Source organism: Gymnogyps californianus, chromosome 1 (genome assembly GCF_018139145.2).
Source record: "Gymnogyps californianus isolate 813 chromosome 1, ASM1813914v2, whole genome shotgun sequence".
Taxonomy (NCBI): domain Eukaryota; kingdom Metazoa; phylum Chordata; class Aves; order Accipitriformes; family Cathartidae; genus Gymnogyps; species Gymnogyps californianus.
Window position 1 is genome coordinate 74,566,169 of NC_059471.1, and position 20,093 is coordinate 74,586,261.

Consider the following 20,093-nt stretch of genomic DNA (forward strand, 5'->3'; position numbering starts at 1 on the left):
ATAAAACAATCTCAATTCACACCTACAGACTCAAATCAAACACGTTCCAGAGCTTGTAACAATTCTGGTACCTAAAAGATTAGGACAAAAATTAGCTATTAATTCTAGAACTGAATTACTGACTAACAACAAACTAGATCTTGAATATAATTCTTGGTCTAGTTGTGTTTTGGGTTATTTTCTGCAGAGTACCAACTTGACTATTGTCAAGTAAAATCTGCTAATATGCAACAGCAAAACTGCTCCCAAGAAACTGGGTGCCATAATGACCTTTAGTTTATGTTCACTTTCACACAGACCTTGAAATGCTAGCTACAAATACTTCTCTGGCTCACAAGAGACATCATTAACTCTGCATATCAGCAGTCATGCCATTCCTTTCAACGGAAATGTTCGTAAGGTGTAAGCATATACATGTATCTGGTAATTACGATCATGGAGCCTGTGCACTGTGTTTATTTTGCTAGAAAGAAATATCCTATTGTTCTGCATGTCTAATGAGTCCTTATTGCCCTTTCGCAATCATCTAGGTGATTTGGGTTGCCCTCAAATTCTTTCAAATAGTCTGTGATTCCCTCCCAAATCTTTCTCCAATGGACAGGTTCCAGAAAAACCTATGAATAAATTCCCTTCCATATTCTTCCCAACAGGGACTCAAGCCATCGCACCCTCACCAAGAAATCAACTTATTCTCCTACTGATCCAAGTTTGATCAAAAACCTGGGATAACGGGAAGCATTACTAGCCCTTCTGCTGTGCCCCAAGCGATGCTTCCTCAGCAGTCTCTAGCCACTACTGCCCTCCACCACGCTTCCCGGCCCAGGCTAGCTCCGGTTCCTATTAGACTCTGACCCGAAATATTACTGAAAAAGGAGGGGTGGAAGACTGGTTTTTGCCAGGTTGCTGTGCTGAAGCAGCTCAGAAGGTGTTGCCAGCAGCACAATCAGCCCAGGGAGAGACAGGAACAGAGTAGCCGGCAGCACGGGGCACCGGGAGGCTTCCCCAAACTGCCGTGCAAACACATGGGCTTTCAAGAGATCCTGGCCTGGGGTAACGAGTGTTTTGCCCTGCACCAGCTTTGGGTGTTTTGTTTCTTTGATTTTTTTTATTTTATTTTATTTTAAAAGAAGAAACATGGAAACGCTATACTCAGGAAAAAATACACACTTAGGCTACTTTCTCACCAAGTTTATATCTTGCTAAGCTTACTGAATTTTTTAAAAAACTTTCTTTTGGAGGGGTGATATACCAGTGACAAAAATCTAAGCCTCATCTCACAGCAGAGCTGACAAACTACTTTCCTCATCGTGTCCAATGACACTTCAGAGTGGCAGGACATGAAATACTCATTTATCGAAAGCAGGAATGCCGTATTCAAATACTTGAAAAATAGCAGAAGAAAATGTTACCTCCAAGATGAAATTTCAAGTTTAAACTCTTATAGGCCAATATTCCTTTAAGAGCTTTAGCGACTTTAAAAGGTCCCTTTAAAAATCCTTATGCTTAATGTATTTTTAGACAAATATTTTTATGACTTCAAGATGAGCAAGTTCCCCACTGCTTTAGACTGTTCCTATGGAAACAAACCCATTGGCAAACAGGAGTCCTGAACAACCCTGATGCCACTGTCTGTACCCTGCTCCTTTTAGCAGGAATAAATCACCGTTTAGAAATCCACAAGTCTAGAGGGCTGATTATGTAGGGCTCAAGGAATTGCAATCAACAGAGTCCAAACAAAGCTCTCCAAATGAAAACTCTGAAGTGTATGAAATAGCTAGAGGCTTACTTACTGAGCATACTTAAATCGCTTTGCATATGGAGAATGGACTCAGGAAATTAATTCTGAATTGATAAATGCATGTTACATCAAGACAGATGAGAATCTACATATTTAATCTGTAGATCAGAATCACAGTTTTGGTCTGTATGTGTAGGTTGTGCCAATTATAAAGAAGCGCTTAAATGATTTGTTATGAAAGAATAGAAGCAGCATACAGACATGCTCCATAGCACTCAGACTTACTACTAGAACTACTAACTTTTGCAGGAAGCTTTCGGAGGCAGAGGAGGGAACAGACAACAGTTGGCGTGTATTAGCTTGCATTTTCTGTGGCAAATCAAGTAAACAAGGTGTGGCAAAGACTGCTACAGAGGAGAATTTAGCACGGAAAGGAGAGGACAGTGATTCAAATCAAGCACGGTTTGAGCCTGCCCTTCTGCCATCTGGCAGTTCCTCTCAAGATGCCAGATGAGGGCTCAAATCTACAGCATGTCCCCATTGGAGAGAACATTTTGCTTTATCAGTCAGAGCTGCTCCAAGGGCAGACAGCTCCATGATGGGGAGCCGTCAGAGAGCACAACACGATTCTTCAGTGATGTGAGAGAGGGATGGAGGTGCCCTGAGCTTCCACACACCTTTTCTGTCTAGTGTCTTCGAAAGGAAAGGGAGAGTGCTATAAAGGCTGTCTCTGCCATTTCTTGGAAGACACTCTCCAGGAGGTTATTAAGTGTCCACTGCTAGAAATAGTTCAGAACAGGACAAGTACATGTGTCAAGACAAAACCTGCCAGGAACAGGGGCAGTGAAGGAGCAGAGGATCAGGTGGGTTTTTGAGATCCAGTCCAATTCTAGTTGCTATGATCTTCCATTGTAAAACCAAGAGTTACTCTCATCTCTCGTTACAGTAGGCATCTAAACATATGGGATTTCTTTTGCACGAGTAAATACGAGGTCAAAGCGGTTTGCAATCTCTACAAAACAGGAAAGTGATGAAGGATTTTAAAATGTTTTAATCAATCCTGTGAAGGCTACCATTGGACAAGTAAAGTTTTGCCTTTCCTATAGGATGGATTGCCTTTCAACCTCAAGAGAAAGTTTCTGCTTAAGTCCCTGGGCATCTCCTGCCAAATACTTACTCCTTACAGGTGAGGATTTCTGGCAAGAGCCTATGAGCTTCCTAATGTCACCTGTAGCATCACAGACCCTGGTGATGCATAATCTATATTTGAGAATACCTACTGCTTTTGCGGTCAGACCTTAACGAGTGGCTAAAAACCTCAGATAGATTATTTTTATACTGCTAACTACCATGATTCATCCATTTCTACGCTCCAGGGAGAAAAACAGGAAGGAAACACTTAGTAAGTCCTCGATTTCGTTTAACGTTGGTAATAAGCGTCAAGCAAGCTGTGGGAAGCAGGAAAAAACCAACCTCATTCCAGTTGGAGTGGCATTTAATAAACCTAAGCGACTCTGGAAAAATAAAGATATACTCAGGAGGTGGGTGGCACATGGAAGGATTAATTTGTGTTAATTAGAAGTTGTGGAGGAGGAATATTTTGAAGGGGGGGAAGCAGTTTCAGAGTTTCAGTGAACAACGTGATAAATACTAATTAGCCAATTATTCCTCCATAGTGGCAAGCAGCTTTCAAAGTCATTTCTTCTTCTGCAACTGTCACACCTCCTGTTAAGTGGCTAAGATGCGCCCCACACAAGCCTCAGACATAACTATTCTGGCAGGACCAGTTTGCCTCTCAGCAGTATCACTCCTTTTATCTTACATTTGATAAAGGCAAAGGAAGAGGGAATAGAGGCTTTTCCAGAGAATCAGGGTTATCTAAATTAAACAGAACAAGTGTGAGAGGCTAACTTGCAGAGGGAAAAGCTCAACATGCTTATGAGAAAGACTAGAAATAGAAACTACTGTGAAACAGCCCAGCTCAAGACCATTTCTGTTGTAAGGCTGTCTATATACAGACTGTCATCCTTTTATTTGCCCTAAGCACAGAAGTCTTAAAACTTTATTAAGTACTTTCAGAAAGCACAGCATTCAATGATTCTTGTTTTTAAAAAACCCACCAAAACAGACTAAGTGCTGATTATCGGGAGAGAGAAGAGAGGGAGGGAAAGACAGAGGTACACATGATCCAGAAGACAGTGACTAGTATCGTCTTACTAAGGCTGCTATGGTAACACCAAACATGAACTAACCTGGAGAACCATACTCATGTCTTGGTAACCTACAGATCTTAGGCATCACTTCCATTAGGGTCTTGACATACTGAAGAATCGTCCCTTGTAACTGAGAGAAAACAGATGTGTGTAAACAGGTCAGTGTTATTGAACTAAGAAACTTTACAACAAATTGCATTCAAACTACACGTGAATTGAACAAGCTCTAAAAATCTTGCATTTATTTCTGTCAGTCATCATCTTCAAAAAGGCGGCTTTTTCAAATGAATACAGTTGGACTTTCCTTCATATGGCATTAGCCACCTTTTGCTACAGGAACAGTGGCACAACAGCTAAGGCCAGGAAGGTAAAAAAGAGGAAATCATGTTCTTCTCTTGCAGGCTGTCTCTATTTTAGATTTTTGGTAAAAAAGTAGCATTTGAATGCTTTCAAAAGCAACAAGAGAAAAATCCTTAGCATTAGGTATGTCTGTAACAGCTCAAACTGGCTATTCCGGACATACCAGTTAAGACACAGTCCCAGCCTCCAGTCAGTCTGCCTTCCTCCCACTAGACACCTATCTCATATCTGTCTCCCTGCATCTGAGCATCTGCATCAGGCATCAGCAGGATACCTCCCCCCAGGCCTTTTAACCTTCTTTAAAAATGCCCAAGCATTCAGTGCTACCTTTAATGAATTGAGATGACTTACCACCTAAATAATTTTAAAAATCCCCCAAAAAACAACAATCCAACCCTCGACCCAAACCACGAAAAAATATCTGTGTTTCCCTCTTTCCCTGAAGATTAGACCACAGCACCCCTTCAAGCAGGCTCCAGCCTTTCTAGAACATCAAAAAACGTACTTAGAACATCGTGGGAATTACTGTAAACAAACTGCCGAATGTGTCAAGTGTCTGAAGTGAGATTATGAATACTACAGCTATCCCCCGGTATAGTTGGATTATTTTGGCAGCATGCTCCTTACAAGCAACAGGGACAGGGAGGAAAAGACAATTTCTTTGGCTGAAACTTAACTGCAATGCATTAAGACTGTATACATAGATACTAATAATACAGCCAACAGCCAGCCCCTGAACTTCCTCCTAGTTACAGAAAAGGCCCTTTCCAATACAAGATACCCAGGCTGTATGGATAACTTTTTCAACATCTGGTCTGAGCACTCTTCTAAATAGGCTTGATGCTATCCATTGCTAAATCAAGCAGAGATTATACCTTCCTTGTTATTAAGGCGTCATCTGTCAATGATGTTATTAATGAAAGCCCTGAAGTTAGGCAAGGCAGAAAGCACACTCCAGCTGTTCTCAAAAAATATCGAGAAAGTGAATTTACAGTACAATCTTTAAGTTGAAATCAACTAATTTGAAACATTCATACTTTTCCAGAGTTTACCCAGGACCTAACAGCATAGGTCTCCACAAATTAAATTCATCTCCAATGAAGAATCCAAGGTTTTCAAAACACTGCTCAGGCTACCAAGGCACATCTTCTATTGCTCTCACAAGACACTGACTACTCTCAAACACAGCTTATACTGAACTTCAATGGAAGTAATATTTTAATTAGTTTTATCTGAGATCTTACTTTCACTTTGTTTTTCTTGAGCATTTCCTATCAGAAACTATTTGGAATAGCAGAAAATGAAAGACAATTGGCATACCAGGCTCTTGACAACTTTCAGCAACTCCTCCATCACCACGGCAATGCCCTGATACCCAAGAAGTCTACAGATGACTTTAAAGTGAGGGGGACCAACAAAATTCCTGTAGTTGCTGTAGATGCTGGAATATGCCAGATTCAACGCCTAAAACAAGAGAACAGATATGATTAATGACAATTTCAGCTGACTGCATCTTTATAATAATCTCATTTAAACAGTATTTTAAAGCATATTAAAAATAAAATAATAACTTTGTATCTCACTCTTTCTCCAGGAAGTTAAAATACAAAGCTTCCCTTTTGTAAGGCAGAAACTCCAACCAAAAATCTCTGTATTAGCAAGAAAAACTTGTAAACAATTTTTTTTACACAAGGCGTCTTCCACTTACCATTTATAAAGTCATGAACATTTCCTCTTTCATATTTTTTCCTATTTACACTGGTACAAAAGGATAAGAGTAGTCAATGCCAATGTTCAGATCACTGAATTTAAAGCACAGCTTCTATTCCTGAATCGCCCATTTTATGTACAAAACATCTTGAAAGAAGTTACTTCAATTTTCAGTTCATAATAGGTGGTTTAAGTCTCTGAGGACTCAACTACAAAAAACCAGCCTTCTGCAGTTACTGCATTCTGCAACTAATTAATAAGGATCTCTCTTTTTCAAACCCCTTAGCTGTACACAAGATTAAAGCAAATCTAAGTCTGGGATGTAACCTCATGGAAATTCTTCCAGAGTTGTATAAATAGGACCAGGTGCTTTGCCATATGAATGACTATTTCTTCAAAGCGAACACAACTGTACAGACTGATGCTGTGTAGGGATTTAGGAACTGTTTGCTGAAGCCGCGGATCAAAGAGGAGTTAGCTAACTTAACATCCTCCATTTCTGTAAGTGGGTTGTTCTCCTAATATCCTGAAATTTAATTTTAAAAGGCAACCTTGTCAACCTTTCTTGCAGAAGGTTCTGTTGTGTTTCCTTTTCTTTTCTGCAGTTTTCATTCTCTCTAATACACGCATGAAAGACAGCATACTGTTAGACTTTCAACTCCGCACACATCAGCTGTAACAGAAAACTTTCCTTCACCAGTATCCAGCAAGAACATTGACCTTCCCTTCAATTCAGATCCTGCCCCAATTATCCACACAAGTCAATACCAGAGACTGTAATACATGGCATTGCACAAAGAAACTACGAGGAATTCAACTCTTGAAACTCTACCAAGCTCTTGAAGGATTTTAGTCTCATAAAAGAAAAGGACTTACAAATCATCTTTAGAAGAGATCGGGATAAAAGATACACATTTTTATTTATGTTGTAAATCTCTGTATAAACACCAGTTTCCAACATGTTTTGAACTGTGGTCTTAGAAATTTAAAAATTGGATTCTAGACTGATATATAGCAAATGCAAATTTGGCAACAGGTTAATGCTTCTTGGCCACCTTTTGTGGATGCCTTAGGTGTACTTCACAAACCCTTATGGGTCAAAAATTGTTGCACTATGAAAGAAATACACAAAAGCACAGGCTCAGAAGAGACCATCTAGGTCATAACAAGAGAGAACTAGAGATCTAAAACCAACTTTCTGAATCAGGCAACTCCTGACCTAAGTGATAAACTTTGTACATGTTATTAAAACACTCACACGTAGAAAATTACATAAATTTTATCATGCTTCAACAACCACAGAAAGTTATAACCAGCAATTTATTTCTGCAATGTGAAAATTCAAGCCAGTACTGAAATCTGCTTAAAGGTTTAGTTATATTTCTTACATGCCTGAACTTCTGTCTCCATCTGTGTGACGGAACTATACAGCAAGACAGCCTGACCTGCAGAAGGTGGGGTTTGGGGTTTTTTTGTTTTTCTTATCTTGAGGGTCCTGGTGAACAAGAAGCTGACCATGAGCCAGAAGTACATCCTCGCGGCAAAGGCGGCCAACAGCCAGCAGGGCTGCATTAGGCAGAGCACTGCCAGCAGGTCGAGGGAGGTGATCCGTCCCCTCTACTCAGCATGGGTGAGACACACCTGGAATACTGGGTCCAGTGGTGGGCTCCCCAGCACAGGAGAGACACATAGAGACGTATGGGAGAGTCCAGCAGTGGGCCTCGAAGATGATTAAGGGACTGGAGGCGCCTTTCGTATGAGGAAAGGCTGAGAGAGCTGGGACTGTTCAGGCTGGAGAAGAGAAGGCTCAAGAGGGATCACATCCACATGCATAAGTAACTGATGGGGGGAGTAAAAATGATGGAGCCAACTCTGCTCAGTGGAGCCCAGTGACAGGACAAGGGGCAATGGGCACAAACAGGAAATCCCATTTAAACATCAGAAAAAGCTTCACTACTGTGAGGGTGGTCGAACAGAGAGGCTGTGGAGTCTCTGTCCTCAGAGATGTTGGAGACACGGCTGGACACGTCCCTGAGCAACCCGCTGCAGGTCACCCTGCTCTGGAGGGTCCCCTGGCCTCAGCCGTCCGTCATTCCAGGAAGCTCTGTTCTAAGGACGGTGGGCTTGTGTTGATTTTGTGGAGGAGGGCTGTTTCCACATACTCAGCCATCTTTTCTGTGAACGCAAACTAAAATAGACATTCAGCTAATTATTAGACTCCTAATACACTACATAGTCCTGCTATTAGATCGGAGCTGGCTAAAAGGCTAAACTCCAAACAGACCCCACCGGGTGGACAGCCTAAAGCTGCATCTCTCTGTGTGCGTTTCCATAGCGCTCCGCATACAGAAAAGGGTCTGGGGCATCGATGGGGGAGAGAACTGGTAAAATCCTAAGAAAATATGTGCAGATGAATGTCCCAATACACTAAGCATTTATACAATTGTCCCTAAAAGGTGAGATTTCGTCTTTTGCTTTTGATGTTTCCAATCAGGTAAGTCTCCACAATAAACGTGTCCAAACTATCTATTTCGGCTATAGCGCAAGGAGAATTTACTTCAGTAGGTTAAAGCATTTTACTGCCATGAGGTTAAGGGGAGGAAACTCCTCTTCACACAGCAGAAATTTGTCATAGAAAAGCAAGCCCTAAAAACGTGATTTCAGTATTGTCCTGGTTTCGGCTGGGATAGAGTTAATTTTCTTCCCAGTAGCTGGTATAGTGCTGTGTTTTGGATTTAATGTGAGAATAATGTTGATAACACGCTGATGTTTTAGTTGTTGCTAAGTAGCGCTTATCCTAAGTTAAGGACTTTTCAGTTTCCCATGCTCTGCCAGCAAGCAGGTGTGCAAGAAGCTGGGAGGGAGCACAGCCGGGGCAGCTGACCTGAACTAGCCAAAGGGGTATTCCATACCACAGAATGTCATGCCCAGTATATAAATGGGGGGCAGTTGGCCAGGAGAGGTGAATCGCTGCTCAGGCATCGGTCAAGCGGGTGTTGAGCAATTGCATTGTGCATCACTTGTCTTTTCTTGGGTTTTATTTCTCTCTCTGTTTGTTATGTTCCTTTTCATTACAATTATTATTATTATTATATTTTGTTCTTATTACTGTTATTATATTTTATTTTAGTTATTAAACTGTTCTTATCTCAACCCACGAGTGTTACTTTTTTTCCCCAATCCTCCTCCCCATCCCACTGGGAGCGGGGAGGAGTGAGCGAGCAGCTGCGTGGTACTTAGGTGCTGGCTGGGGTTAAGCTACAACAAATATTTAAAAACTCACCAATACATAACAATAAGAAGCCAGCCAACCTAAAAATACATCTTTCTTCAGTGTAACCCTCATGGGGAAGTACCTAAAATGGTCCACCTGTAAATGCCGGATTAGTGGAGCTTTATAAACTGTGACAAGGAATTTAGAAAACACCATCACACGCTACCGCCATTTCCCCTCCGTGATGCACAAAAGCATAAAATGCTTCAGGAAGAACCCACTAACAAAGGGGGGGTGGGGGTGGAGAGGGAGAGAAGGAAAGAGGGAGTTCATTATTTTTTAAGCTATGCTTGCTCCCTCCCCTACTTAAATTAAAAAAAAAAAAAAAAAAAGGAAAAAAAAAAGAGTTGCTAGTTGCTGATGTCATCAAAGTGCTAACATTAATCACTCACAGCATCACTGGTACACGCACAAGAGCATATAACAGGGATGTTCAGGCAGTACACTGTCCAAGGGGAGGCAAGCAAGAGGGGGAAAAGACATTATTTTTCCTCCTGTATGTTCTTTGAAAAGCAAGGCAACAGCATCTTTAGACAAGATGTGCGCTTGCATGAATTTAAGTGGAAGAGACAAAGAAACCATGCCACCAGCAGCATCGGAGAAAAAACCTGAAAGCACCAAGCAATGAGAATTCAGCCCAGGGAATCCGAGAGGAAGAAAAAGCAAACTGGCAAGCAAAGATCAGGCAGGAAATAACTCATGTGAAAAGAGATACAGAAAACTTAGTGTTTATATCATTTTCACAGCAGTATCACCGTATGAAAATTCTGTTCTGAAATCTCCGTCAGGAAGTGACGGTAAGTACTGACTTTATAATCTGTAAAACATCAAATGGGTTTTCGAAACATTTACATGTCAGTAATTATGTGTCTTCTAATAACTGATGTTTTGTAACAATAGAAATGTATTATTGTTATTTAATTAAAATCCAAACATTCTACTTACAAAATGCTGTGAGGGTGAAACTATTGTTTCTAGACTGTGTTAGGAAGTGTTCTATAAAAAATAAATTATAATTTTAAGTAATTGGGATCTACCAGCTAAAGAGAAGACAACTGAGCAAGTAAAAGCTCTGATCTTACTAATGCGCCTGATTTTAATATCTGCAAAAGTTGGGTAGATGCCAAAATGTGTCTGTCTAATAAGTTTATTTGATAGCAAACTCAGTTCCTTTATATTGTTGCTGTATCAAAAAGGGTGCACTTACCACACGATTAGAATGGCAGCATCTACCCAGATCAGTCATATCCAAGGTTTTACATCGTAATGAAAACAAACATACATCTTTTTCTTCCCACTTCCCAATAAGTATAATCCAAAAGCCTCAAGCAACAATTTTCATACATAAACAGTCACAGAATTCTTACTATTAATGTAATGTAACTCTCAAAATCCCACCAAAAGAATATATATTTTGTCAGCCTCCTATCTAGTATAAAATACAATAAAAGTATTACAGAATAATTTCAGAATATGTTATGAGCAAATCTTACAAGCTTTCTTCATCAGGAGAATTTTCAATACTCAATTGTTATTTAGCCAGGAGACTTAACATGTTAAACCTGATCATAAAAAAAAATTAATTTTTATAATGCAGTCATAAACAATGAAATACAGTGTTACTGTCATGGGCATTTATCTTCATAAAAAAAGTAAGAAACTTTCGCAGTGGAAAAAACTTTCACATGAGTGCCACTAGAAACTGACTATTAAACTACAAGAATCAGATTAAATTGCTGAGGTAGGCTCTTTTTCAAAAGTTACCCTCATAACAGCAATAGCGAAAAACCCATGCCAAACAAATGAAAATACCCACTGGCTGTTATTATATATTCTTTGATAGATGTGTTTAGAAAATTGTGGAAAATAGATGCTTTCCTTTCACTATTTACAGTGGTAACACAAACTGAGAATCTCAAAATACTGGCAGTTTTTCTAATTTTAATTTTATTATGAGGAGGAGTATAAATTCAGGGCAGACAGACTATGGAATTACATACAATCACTTAGAACAGAAAAGAGTATTAGTCATTTTTGAAAAACCCACTATTTATCCAAAAGGTATGCTATAGGGAAAGCTGTGTTTCACCAACTAAGCTTAGCTTGAGAAAGCTTTTCCAAGAGGCTGACTAGCATCAAGACTAAATATTGTGATACTGATGCCACCAATGTACAGTTATCACAGCCGCTGCTCTAGCACTGGCTACAGATGTGCTAACTCACCAGCAAAAAATGGAAAGTGTCAGCGAATAAGAAACTAATGTAAGATGATATCGGAGACAAAATAATATCTGATGATGTTTCCACATACTGTTTTGTTTTTCAATTGATTGTGACTGGCAAAAAATGAAGACTTGTGGATGGTAGAGGAATTTATCCCTCAATATCTACTCCTGCCACCCCTCTCTTGCCACTTAACATAAGAAAATTCATTGGTCACAAAAGCAAGCTTTGAGATTATGTAAAACACCAAGTAAGTAAAATAAAATGCAAGATATTCAGACTAGGCAGAAAAACAACTGCTCCATTTCTTTTCCAGTCATCTGAAAAAAACCTGTGAAAGCAAGTGGTTCCCCAGTTGCAAATTCTGCAAAACACACCGTCTCTCATGGAGACAAGATACAACTGGTCACCTGCACAGGCAGCAGCTCCGGTTGAATTTCTATAAGCATACGTTTATCCTTTCACTTGGGAAAGAAATACACAGTTTAAAATACTCCAAACTTTATGAACTTCCAACTCCCACTTTTACACAGCAGTACCAAAGATAAGAGCATAGTTTCCTAATAAACGCCCTTCCTAAATTACAGAGCACTACGATTAAGATCCACACGACATCCCCAGTGCTGCAGCTTCTCAATTACCTCCCTGGGAAACGAACATCTTCCCTTTCCACAGCGAGATCAGCATCGGGAGAGAAAAAAACCACCTGAGCAACCATCCAGATGGGAATAACCGTCCAAAACATCACAGGAAACACGGCAATGGTAATTTGGCCAAAAATGGCCAGTTGTGCCGACAGCTTTTACAGCATCATGTACCACCCTAACTGGAACAGCATGCTATCCAGTTACTCAAGAAAGAGCTTTCAGAAGGAAGAGAGGGTGCCCACCAGTCGCTCCTCCTTTGTTGTTGAAAACCTAACTCCGCTAACGACATACATCGTGTGCGTGACCTGCCAGTCCGCAAACCCTTCCAGCGACCAGTGCAGAGTTTTTAACACGCTGGAACGAGACCCGGCATCTGCAAGCAACACCAAGAAAGAGCTGGCGCTGGGCATCTGGCTCACCAGCAGTGTCCTGCTCCTCATCATTGCCGCGATCCTCCTCTACGGCTGCCTGCACCTCCTGTGCCGCAGGAGACGCGAGCGTTTGCAAGGGCGAAACGGGACCTCCAAACAAGACCACGGGAAGGTGTGGACCAAAAGTGCGGCGTACGCCTCGGAGGAGCTCAGCAGGCAGAGCCAACTGATGCAGGACACCCAGGAAAAGCATCCAGGTGGCATCCAGCTGGCCACAATCATAGAGAATCCCTCAGCATGCAAGGAGCCCATCACGCCAACTTCCAAAAGCCGGGAACGAGTGCCAACAACAGGACAGTGCTCTGCTATAAGTTAGAAACCTTTTGTCAGGGAGATTTTTACTACATACGACATCCCAACTGCTTCAAATGCATCACATGCATTGTCGGCGCTCACAATGGGGAGCTCCAACTGCTCACCGCAGTGCTCCCGGCTGTACCTCCGGCGTCACATCCCTTTCCAACAGCCCGTACGCAGCCAGAGGTACTCAGAGGCAAAGGTTCAGATTCCCAAGAAGTGAGTACTTCAGCCGCACTCCGTTATTTAAAAATGAAGCATGTAGCAAATAATTGGTTTACATTTTGAGGGGATTTTTTGGTTGCTTTTCTTTAGTCTAAAACAGCAAACAAATATAAAAATGAATGAAAAGTGACCAAGAGACTTTTTTTTTGTACTAGCATAAATAAAACTGAGAAGAAGTTCTCAGATCGCAACCCAAATGCTACGCTACAGGCAACTGGAACATACACCAGTGGTTTGCCAGTCTGAGTTTTACCCCCACAATCCCGACTGCTTCTCAAAGTACACACTACAAACTACTACACTCAGACTACACACTTCGCCGGCCACGGTGCTCCATAGCTCCCACCTGAATGAGCACATAAGCTAAACTCACCAGGATTTTAATGTTATCCTTTTGTCTATCTTTGAAATTTCCCTTCGGTCTAAAAACATATGCAAGATAGCAACTCTGTAAGGACACTTTTAATGAAACTAAGGAAATATCCTGGGTTATCGTATTTTGCACTCTTCTGCACCCACCACAAGCCACCTTCTGCTCCATGGGCGAGTGACTCCCCATAGAGGAAACGGAGTTCAGAGAAGCAACTCCTGGCCCTTCCTTCTCTCTTTCTCTTTCAGTTTTCATGACAAAACTCATTCACCAGCTGCAAATTTCTATCCAACCGCGCAGTATGTTTTGGGTAAATGAAGGGGCAAGGAAGTAAAAACATGCCAAAACACGTTTTATTTTTGTAACAAGAAAATCTGCCGATCATCTCACTCTGCCTTGAGCTTCACGGCAAAGTGCCAAGAAAGGCCCTTTGGACAGAAATCTGTTCACCCTCACAACATGACAAGTCTTGTCTGGCTTACATGTATAAGTCACCCTGTTTTAAATCTCTTAAGTGCATTTGTGTTCCATAAAAACATAATAAATCTTAGTATTGCTGTACAGTATGGTACGTCTGAAAAACAAAGATACACTGTGACTGCAGGCATTTTAAACTGCTATTGATACAAATGTATGCGTAAAGTCAGCTCTTGTTGACACAGCTCGGTTGTACCAGTAAAGGCTGGAGAACTGCTGGCTGAGCAGCTGCCACCCCTTTCCACCGCGCCCTGGAAGCCAAGGGGGTGCACAATTTTGGCAAGAGAGCGCCCACCGAGTATTTCACAGCAGGCAGTGGGTCTTTTCAGCTACTGTATTTTGACATTTCCCACGACTTCTGAAAGACGTCAACTCTCATATTGCTAGGAAGACAGGAGCTGGCATAAGTTTGATGCATCGTCTTTACTTTTTTCTACTAGGATAGGTATGACACACAGAAACGCGTGCTGAATGGGGGCGAGTGTTACTTTTAGAAAACACTTCAAAAGGCGTCTTTATTGTGTTAAGTTAGCAATAACGTGTTCTCCACCCCCTACATAGCATTTCCTCCAGCTGACATATGTTTTTCTTTGTCTTACACATCAGTCTTAAATAAATTGTGAAGATGACCACAGTTTACCCCTGTTTCAAATGAAGGTGTTTCATGAACCAGACACTGAAAAACTCTCTTCAGAGCATGCAGCCAACACTACAGGTTTACCGACAAAAAGGGGCGGCTGGGTAGCAGGGACAGAAAAAAATGCTTTAAAATAATCTTGTAATCAAATTAACGGTAACATTTCTCTGACTAGGATTTCATCAAAGAGAGAAAAAATTATTTTAATGTTAAAGGGATGTAGCCAAGAGACTTATATTCTCATCTCTGCCAACATCTCGGGCCCTTGAAAACCTGTTTACTTCTCTGCATCTCTGTTCCTTTATGTGGGTTTTAAGGCAGCCCAATACATATATTTACATGCATTTATATGTTATGCACACGTGTATATACCATACTGAGAACAAGGAGCATTTCAGTCTTAAAGGAGTTTTGAGGCAATTCACCTACTGAATTTTGTTATTTATACACAAACACATATATACTAAAAGACACATGTATATATCAGATTAAGAAGGCAAGGAGCTACCATGGAAGTGCTCCCAGGAATGGGATTTACCTCATCTAAACATAAAACCATTCCACCCAAGGAGTTTACTGTGCACTACTTAGATAAACATTTATATCACCTCACAAGCAATGGACCATCTCGCATCTGCTGCAAATGAGCAATGCATAAGGAGTGTCATCCGACTTCTGCACTAGTTTTGAAGAAGTCATGTCATCGCACATTCACAGAGCTACACGATTCTTTGTCTCTTGCTCAGAAAGTTTTATTACAGATTCATTCAGGTTCATTCTGGCAATTCTGTGTTTTGGTAGTTCACTGTCCAGTTTTAACAGTGATCTAGTAAGGGGCAAACATTCTAAGTGATTACTAAACTGATAACAAGATGCAACATAGTGCAAACTGATGTTAATTCGTGCACCAGCAGTAGGTAAAAACCATTATATTCACTTTGAAAAGTATTTTCCAAAGGGGTCTTTTTTCACAAAATAAATGAGTTAGCATCTACAAAATGCAGAAGACATACAAACATGAAAATCTTTGGAAAATGTTGTATAAGCCAGAGAGGAAGCTCTTAAATTCTGGTCTACACAACCTCTATAAAACCAGGTACTTCATTAACGTGCAAAGTTAGTTTCAAATCCCCAGAAGAGACTCTGTTATATGCACATTATTAAGTATTTTATGCATCCAGCCCTGTTGCCAAATTTCAATCTGCTAACATTCATTTCATTAATCCTACACACACTTCACCTGAGTAAAGGGATTTCAATGACCACGATCAATGAGCTTTTAAAATACTCCAGCTCACTTAGAAGGCTGATGAGCTTTTGCAGGTCAGCTCCTTCCCACCTGACAGCTCTGCTCCCATATCAGCCAGGAGAAGTTGTATCCGTGGGTTGCTATTTTGCTAACTGGATGAAGATACCGCTCAGAAAACTTTAGATGCAACAGAGAATATGGACACAACTGTCTATGCTAAGCATCAATACGCATTAATATAGACCAAATGCTTTGATCCATTTAGAAATATCTAAGAATATGTGAACGCTTTGAGATCAAAACTAAAAATTTCTTTAATTATTCTTAAGCAAGCACATTGCTCATGCAAAGCTTCTGCACGGAAACTGTTTAGCCATTACAGTCCAATACATGCATCTATGAGTGTACATATGCACAAGAAACCACAATGCTCTTGTCTTGACCTAAATAAACACCATGGATTGCTAAAAAAACCCCCAAACGCCAAAAAAACCCAAAACCAACCAACAACAACAAAGTCCGATAAGGAAAATAAAAAGTCATATTCCTTGGCTACATGATCAATATGAAGTGCTCACCTGAATATCTTGAGTAGTTCAAGAACTCAAAAAATGACAATAAAATAAAAAACACATAGCTACTCCATACCCTACTCCATACCCTACTCCATACCCATGCCTCCAGTCAGGAGGCAATTCAACAATATAACCGTTAAAGGACCCAAACAAGGATGTGTTCTGTGACAAGCCTGGCTATACAGTACACAGAATAATATCATGCAGTTATATCACACGCTAGAATGTGTAGCCTCTATCACATAAGAATTACTATCTGTTACTTGCTATATACAGTAGAAATGTCCTCCTGAAATTCCATTCAGATATCCTCAATTCCAAAACACATTAGATTCAAGAATAAAAACACACTCTTGTAAAAATTTAAAACTACAGAGAGTCAGGAATATTTGCTAATATAGGCATATCTAGTTATGGAACTTGCTCCAGAAATGCGTCTAAAAACTCCCTCAATTGCTTCTGCTCATACAGAGAAATAATCAGATTTCTGAAAATCTATAGCTCTCAGAGTAAAGATTACTAAAATAATTTTAATAATGTAACCTGACTGATAAAAAAGGATTCCCCAGTTAATCCTCTGTCACTCACCCCACTGTATCATCACTTAGATAAATTAAGTTAGCAAACTGTACTAAATTCAGTCGGGTTTTTGCTCTTTACACTGCATCTGGTGAATTCCTAAAATAGTAAGGGACACAATAACTCTAATGTAAGAAAATGCCACTTTCCTATAATTTACTGTTCCTTGTTGGAGAACAATTATATAAAACACTATTCACAGTACCAGACAATCAGCTGTTATTTTCCACATTAAAGACATATGAATTCTTTACCACTTCCTTTACATTTTAAAAGCATGAAAGTTTTACAAATGCAGCAGATATATTAGGACTGAAATTTGTAACTTCTGAGCTATCTCTCCAGCTCTCAAAAACTAGCTTCCTGGGCAAATCACTTCACAGAGATTGCACCGTGTAACTAGGATATGATGTGCAGAAAATAACAGTGAGACAAGGACTAATTATGCTTATGTTTAAGTAGGAGCTAGATAATGAAAGTAGCTAGACATGAAAATGACACAGCGCACTTGTATAAATTACAATAATTGAGTACATCATTTTAAAACTTTTTTTTTAGTCAACACTCCTCTAATTTGATCCTTATATTTTTATTGATCTTTTCTATACTTCCATTTTGCCTCCCTGATACTCAAAAAAACAATGCAAAATTAAGAGTGCTAAATATTCTCAAATGATCTGCTGAAGATACCGCTGCTGGTTTTTACTGCTGTTGGAAGTAGATCAATATTTCTGACTGGATATTAAAAATGCAGATATATGTTAATGTGCTATGCCTTTAACTGTCGTTAAGACTCAGGTAATAATTCTGAAGCGTAAGAAAATAAATCTGCAGTGATCAGGGAGACTAAATCTATCCGTTCAACACACAATACTGCACACATGAGCATAGCGTTGGTCCTGTGAATACAGGCTAACTTTCCTCACTTGGGTAGCTCCATGAAAGCCCACGACTATTCTCTTGTGCCAAGTACTCTCTCAACTCGTCACCCATGTAAGCTCCTTTCCAACCTCAGTATTGGGCATTGCCTTAAGGCACAGAGTACATGACTGCATATCATGTACACTTCTGTTGAAAACTTGCATAAACCTTCTAGGCACTCCTAATCTGCAAAGCAAGAAAGATGATGCTAATACAGGAGATGAGATGGCCAGAAGGCCAAGTTCATCACGACGACTTTGAGGTCCTTGGGTTGAAGATGCCAAAGAAATGCTACCTTTTTTTTTTTTTTTTAAATAATTTAAGCAGTTTGGTATCTGATAGTTTAGGATGGTCAGAATCTATATTCCTTTTAAGTCAGATAACATCTGAAGCAGTTTTTCCTATCTGTCCCCTTTTCTCATGCCATCACAGTAACAAGGGAGTTACATCACTGTAACAAGGGAGCAGCTGCACCCAAGATGGGCTCTTGTTCTCACTTCACCAGATGACTAATTAATCTTTTCTTTGAGTCTGCTCTGCCACTATAAGCAACTGTGCAATGCAAGGTGGTTGAGAGAAGGATTTCTTTTTAGCTATGTCAGATAAGACTAACCATCAGACTAATAACTTGCACTTTGGCTGAAACATATGGTGTGCTTCAGCAAAGTCTGGGAAAAAAGCGTATGTTGAATTTTGAAAACTCATAAAATGTATTTAAGTCCATTTTTAATAACTTTCATGTTCCATAATTTCTATAATTTAAAAAGATACTTTTAAACATTAGCAAACCATAAATATAAATGGAATTAAATCCAACCTTCGATCCGTAGAGATACTGCGGCTGTGCATTAGGCTGCTTATCTCTCTGAAACTCCTGAGAAAACGGTAGCACGGTCCGAACAAATCTATAAAAACAAAATAAAGAATTCATTAATTATACTTAGCTTAGTAGGTGTGTGCCTAATGCACCTTACCCTGTATAATACTGCTTTTGTCTACATATAAAATCAAAGCCAGACCGGTAGCCTTTCAGCCCAAGTTGAAACTGGGGAAGCACATAGCCTGCATTGCCCAAAAGCCTAGACACAAATCATAATTCTTCATCACTTACCAGGACTCTCTTCTTCCAATGGTATGCGGGGTCCCAAAATATTTCTCACCTCTACTCTAGCCTAGCCCAGCAAAAAGAGAAGCAACTAACAAAGCAGCAATAGCCTCCCACAGAGAGTAAGGAAGTTTCTTGCGCTTCCAAAATTAAGTCCTTGAGAATGAACTACACCTTCAAAGAAGAACATGACATTTCTATTTAATGTTTTGGAGCTTTTCCCTCCCAAAGAAACTCACAGCAGGAGAAATACTTTAGGTTAATACCTTTTAAAAAAAGTCAGGAGGAAGGGTATAATCCTTGTAGCAAAATTAATGTTTCAAAAGTTTGATCATACTTTAGTGTGAGCATGCACCCATACAAATCATGTTTAGCTTTACCTTTGTATACTGTTAAGCGGATGACAAGAGAACTACAAAGATACGGAGTACTGCAAAAGATAGGATCAAACAGCCCACTCCAAACTGAAGGCCCCAGAGTTTGAAGAACAGTGCTTGGGCAGAACTCTGCAGGCATGAGTCCTCTCGTGAACAAGCAGCACAGACCTACTCCCTTGATGTTGCCTGTTAACTGTGTAATGCACATTTTGCAGCATTACAGTTTCAGTGCAGAAAGAAGTTAATCAACATCTACTACGATTCTGATTCTGCTTAACTTTTCTAAACCAAGCAAAATTATTGGTGTGTGTGTTTACGGGTTGGATGGCTACTTTATTTTTTTAACTTGATAAAAAGGATTTCTTGGTAAATGGTGCAAAGCTGTATATACACAGGGAAGAGCCAAAAAGGCTATTTAAGAAGTGTACATCAAATGTTTGTATCAGATCAGGCTGTTCTGTGTCATAGCTGAGTAAAATAAATGCATCTAGGAAAAGGTTTCAGGAAAGGAAGTTTGCAGTACATTATAATATCGTAAGATACAATTATATCTTGATCTGTTTTTGTTTAAAATATGTTTGAATTTAATCAGCACACAAAATAAATGATTCATTAATAATTTTTCCTAGAAAGAACACAGAAATTCTATTTTTAATACAACCCATTTTCTAGCTGAAAACAAAAC

General features: G+C 39.9%; 2 protein-coding genes across 3 annotated transcripts in view; one reads left to right on the plus strand and one right to left on the minus strand.

Moving 5' to 3' along the window:
- The window catches only part of CYFIP1 (cytoplasmic FMR1 interacting protein 1), a 79,641-nt gene that overhangs the window by 11,895 nt on the left and 47,653 nt on the right, over nucleotides 1-20,093 (minus strand). For both annotated transcript variants that reach the window (XM_050915484.1, XM_050915485.1), the window contains exons 23-25: nucleotides 18,744-18,831; nucleotides 5,632-5,775; nucleotides 3,991-4,081 (exon numbers count right to left, since the gene is read on the minus strand). In XM_050915484.1, the coding sequence (XP_050771441.1) occupies nucleotides 3,991-4,081; nucleotides 5,632-5,775; nucleotides 18,744-18,831 (323 nt within the window). The remainder of the gene's footprint in view (nucleotides 1-3,990; nucleotides 4,082-5,631; nucleotides 5,776-18,743; nucleotides 18,832-20,093) is intronic.
- Nucleotides 12,241-12,912, plus strand: LOC127029710 (fibronectin type III domain-containing protein 9-like). Its single transcript, XM_050915488.1, has one exon. It carries the CDS (start codon nucleotides 12,241-12,243, stop codon nucleotides 12,910-12,912), a length of 672 nt encoding a protein of 223 aa, XP_050771445.1.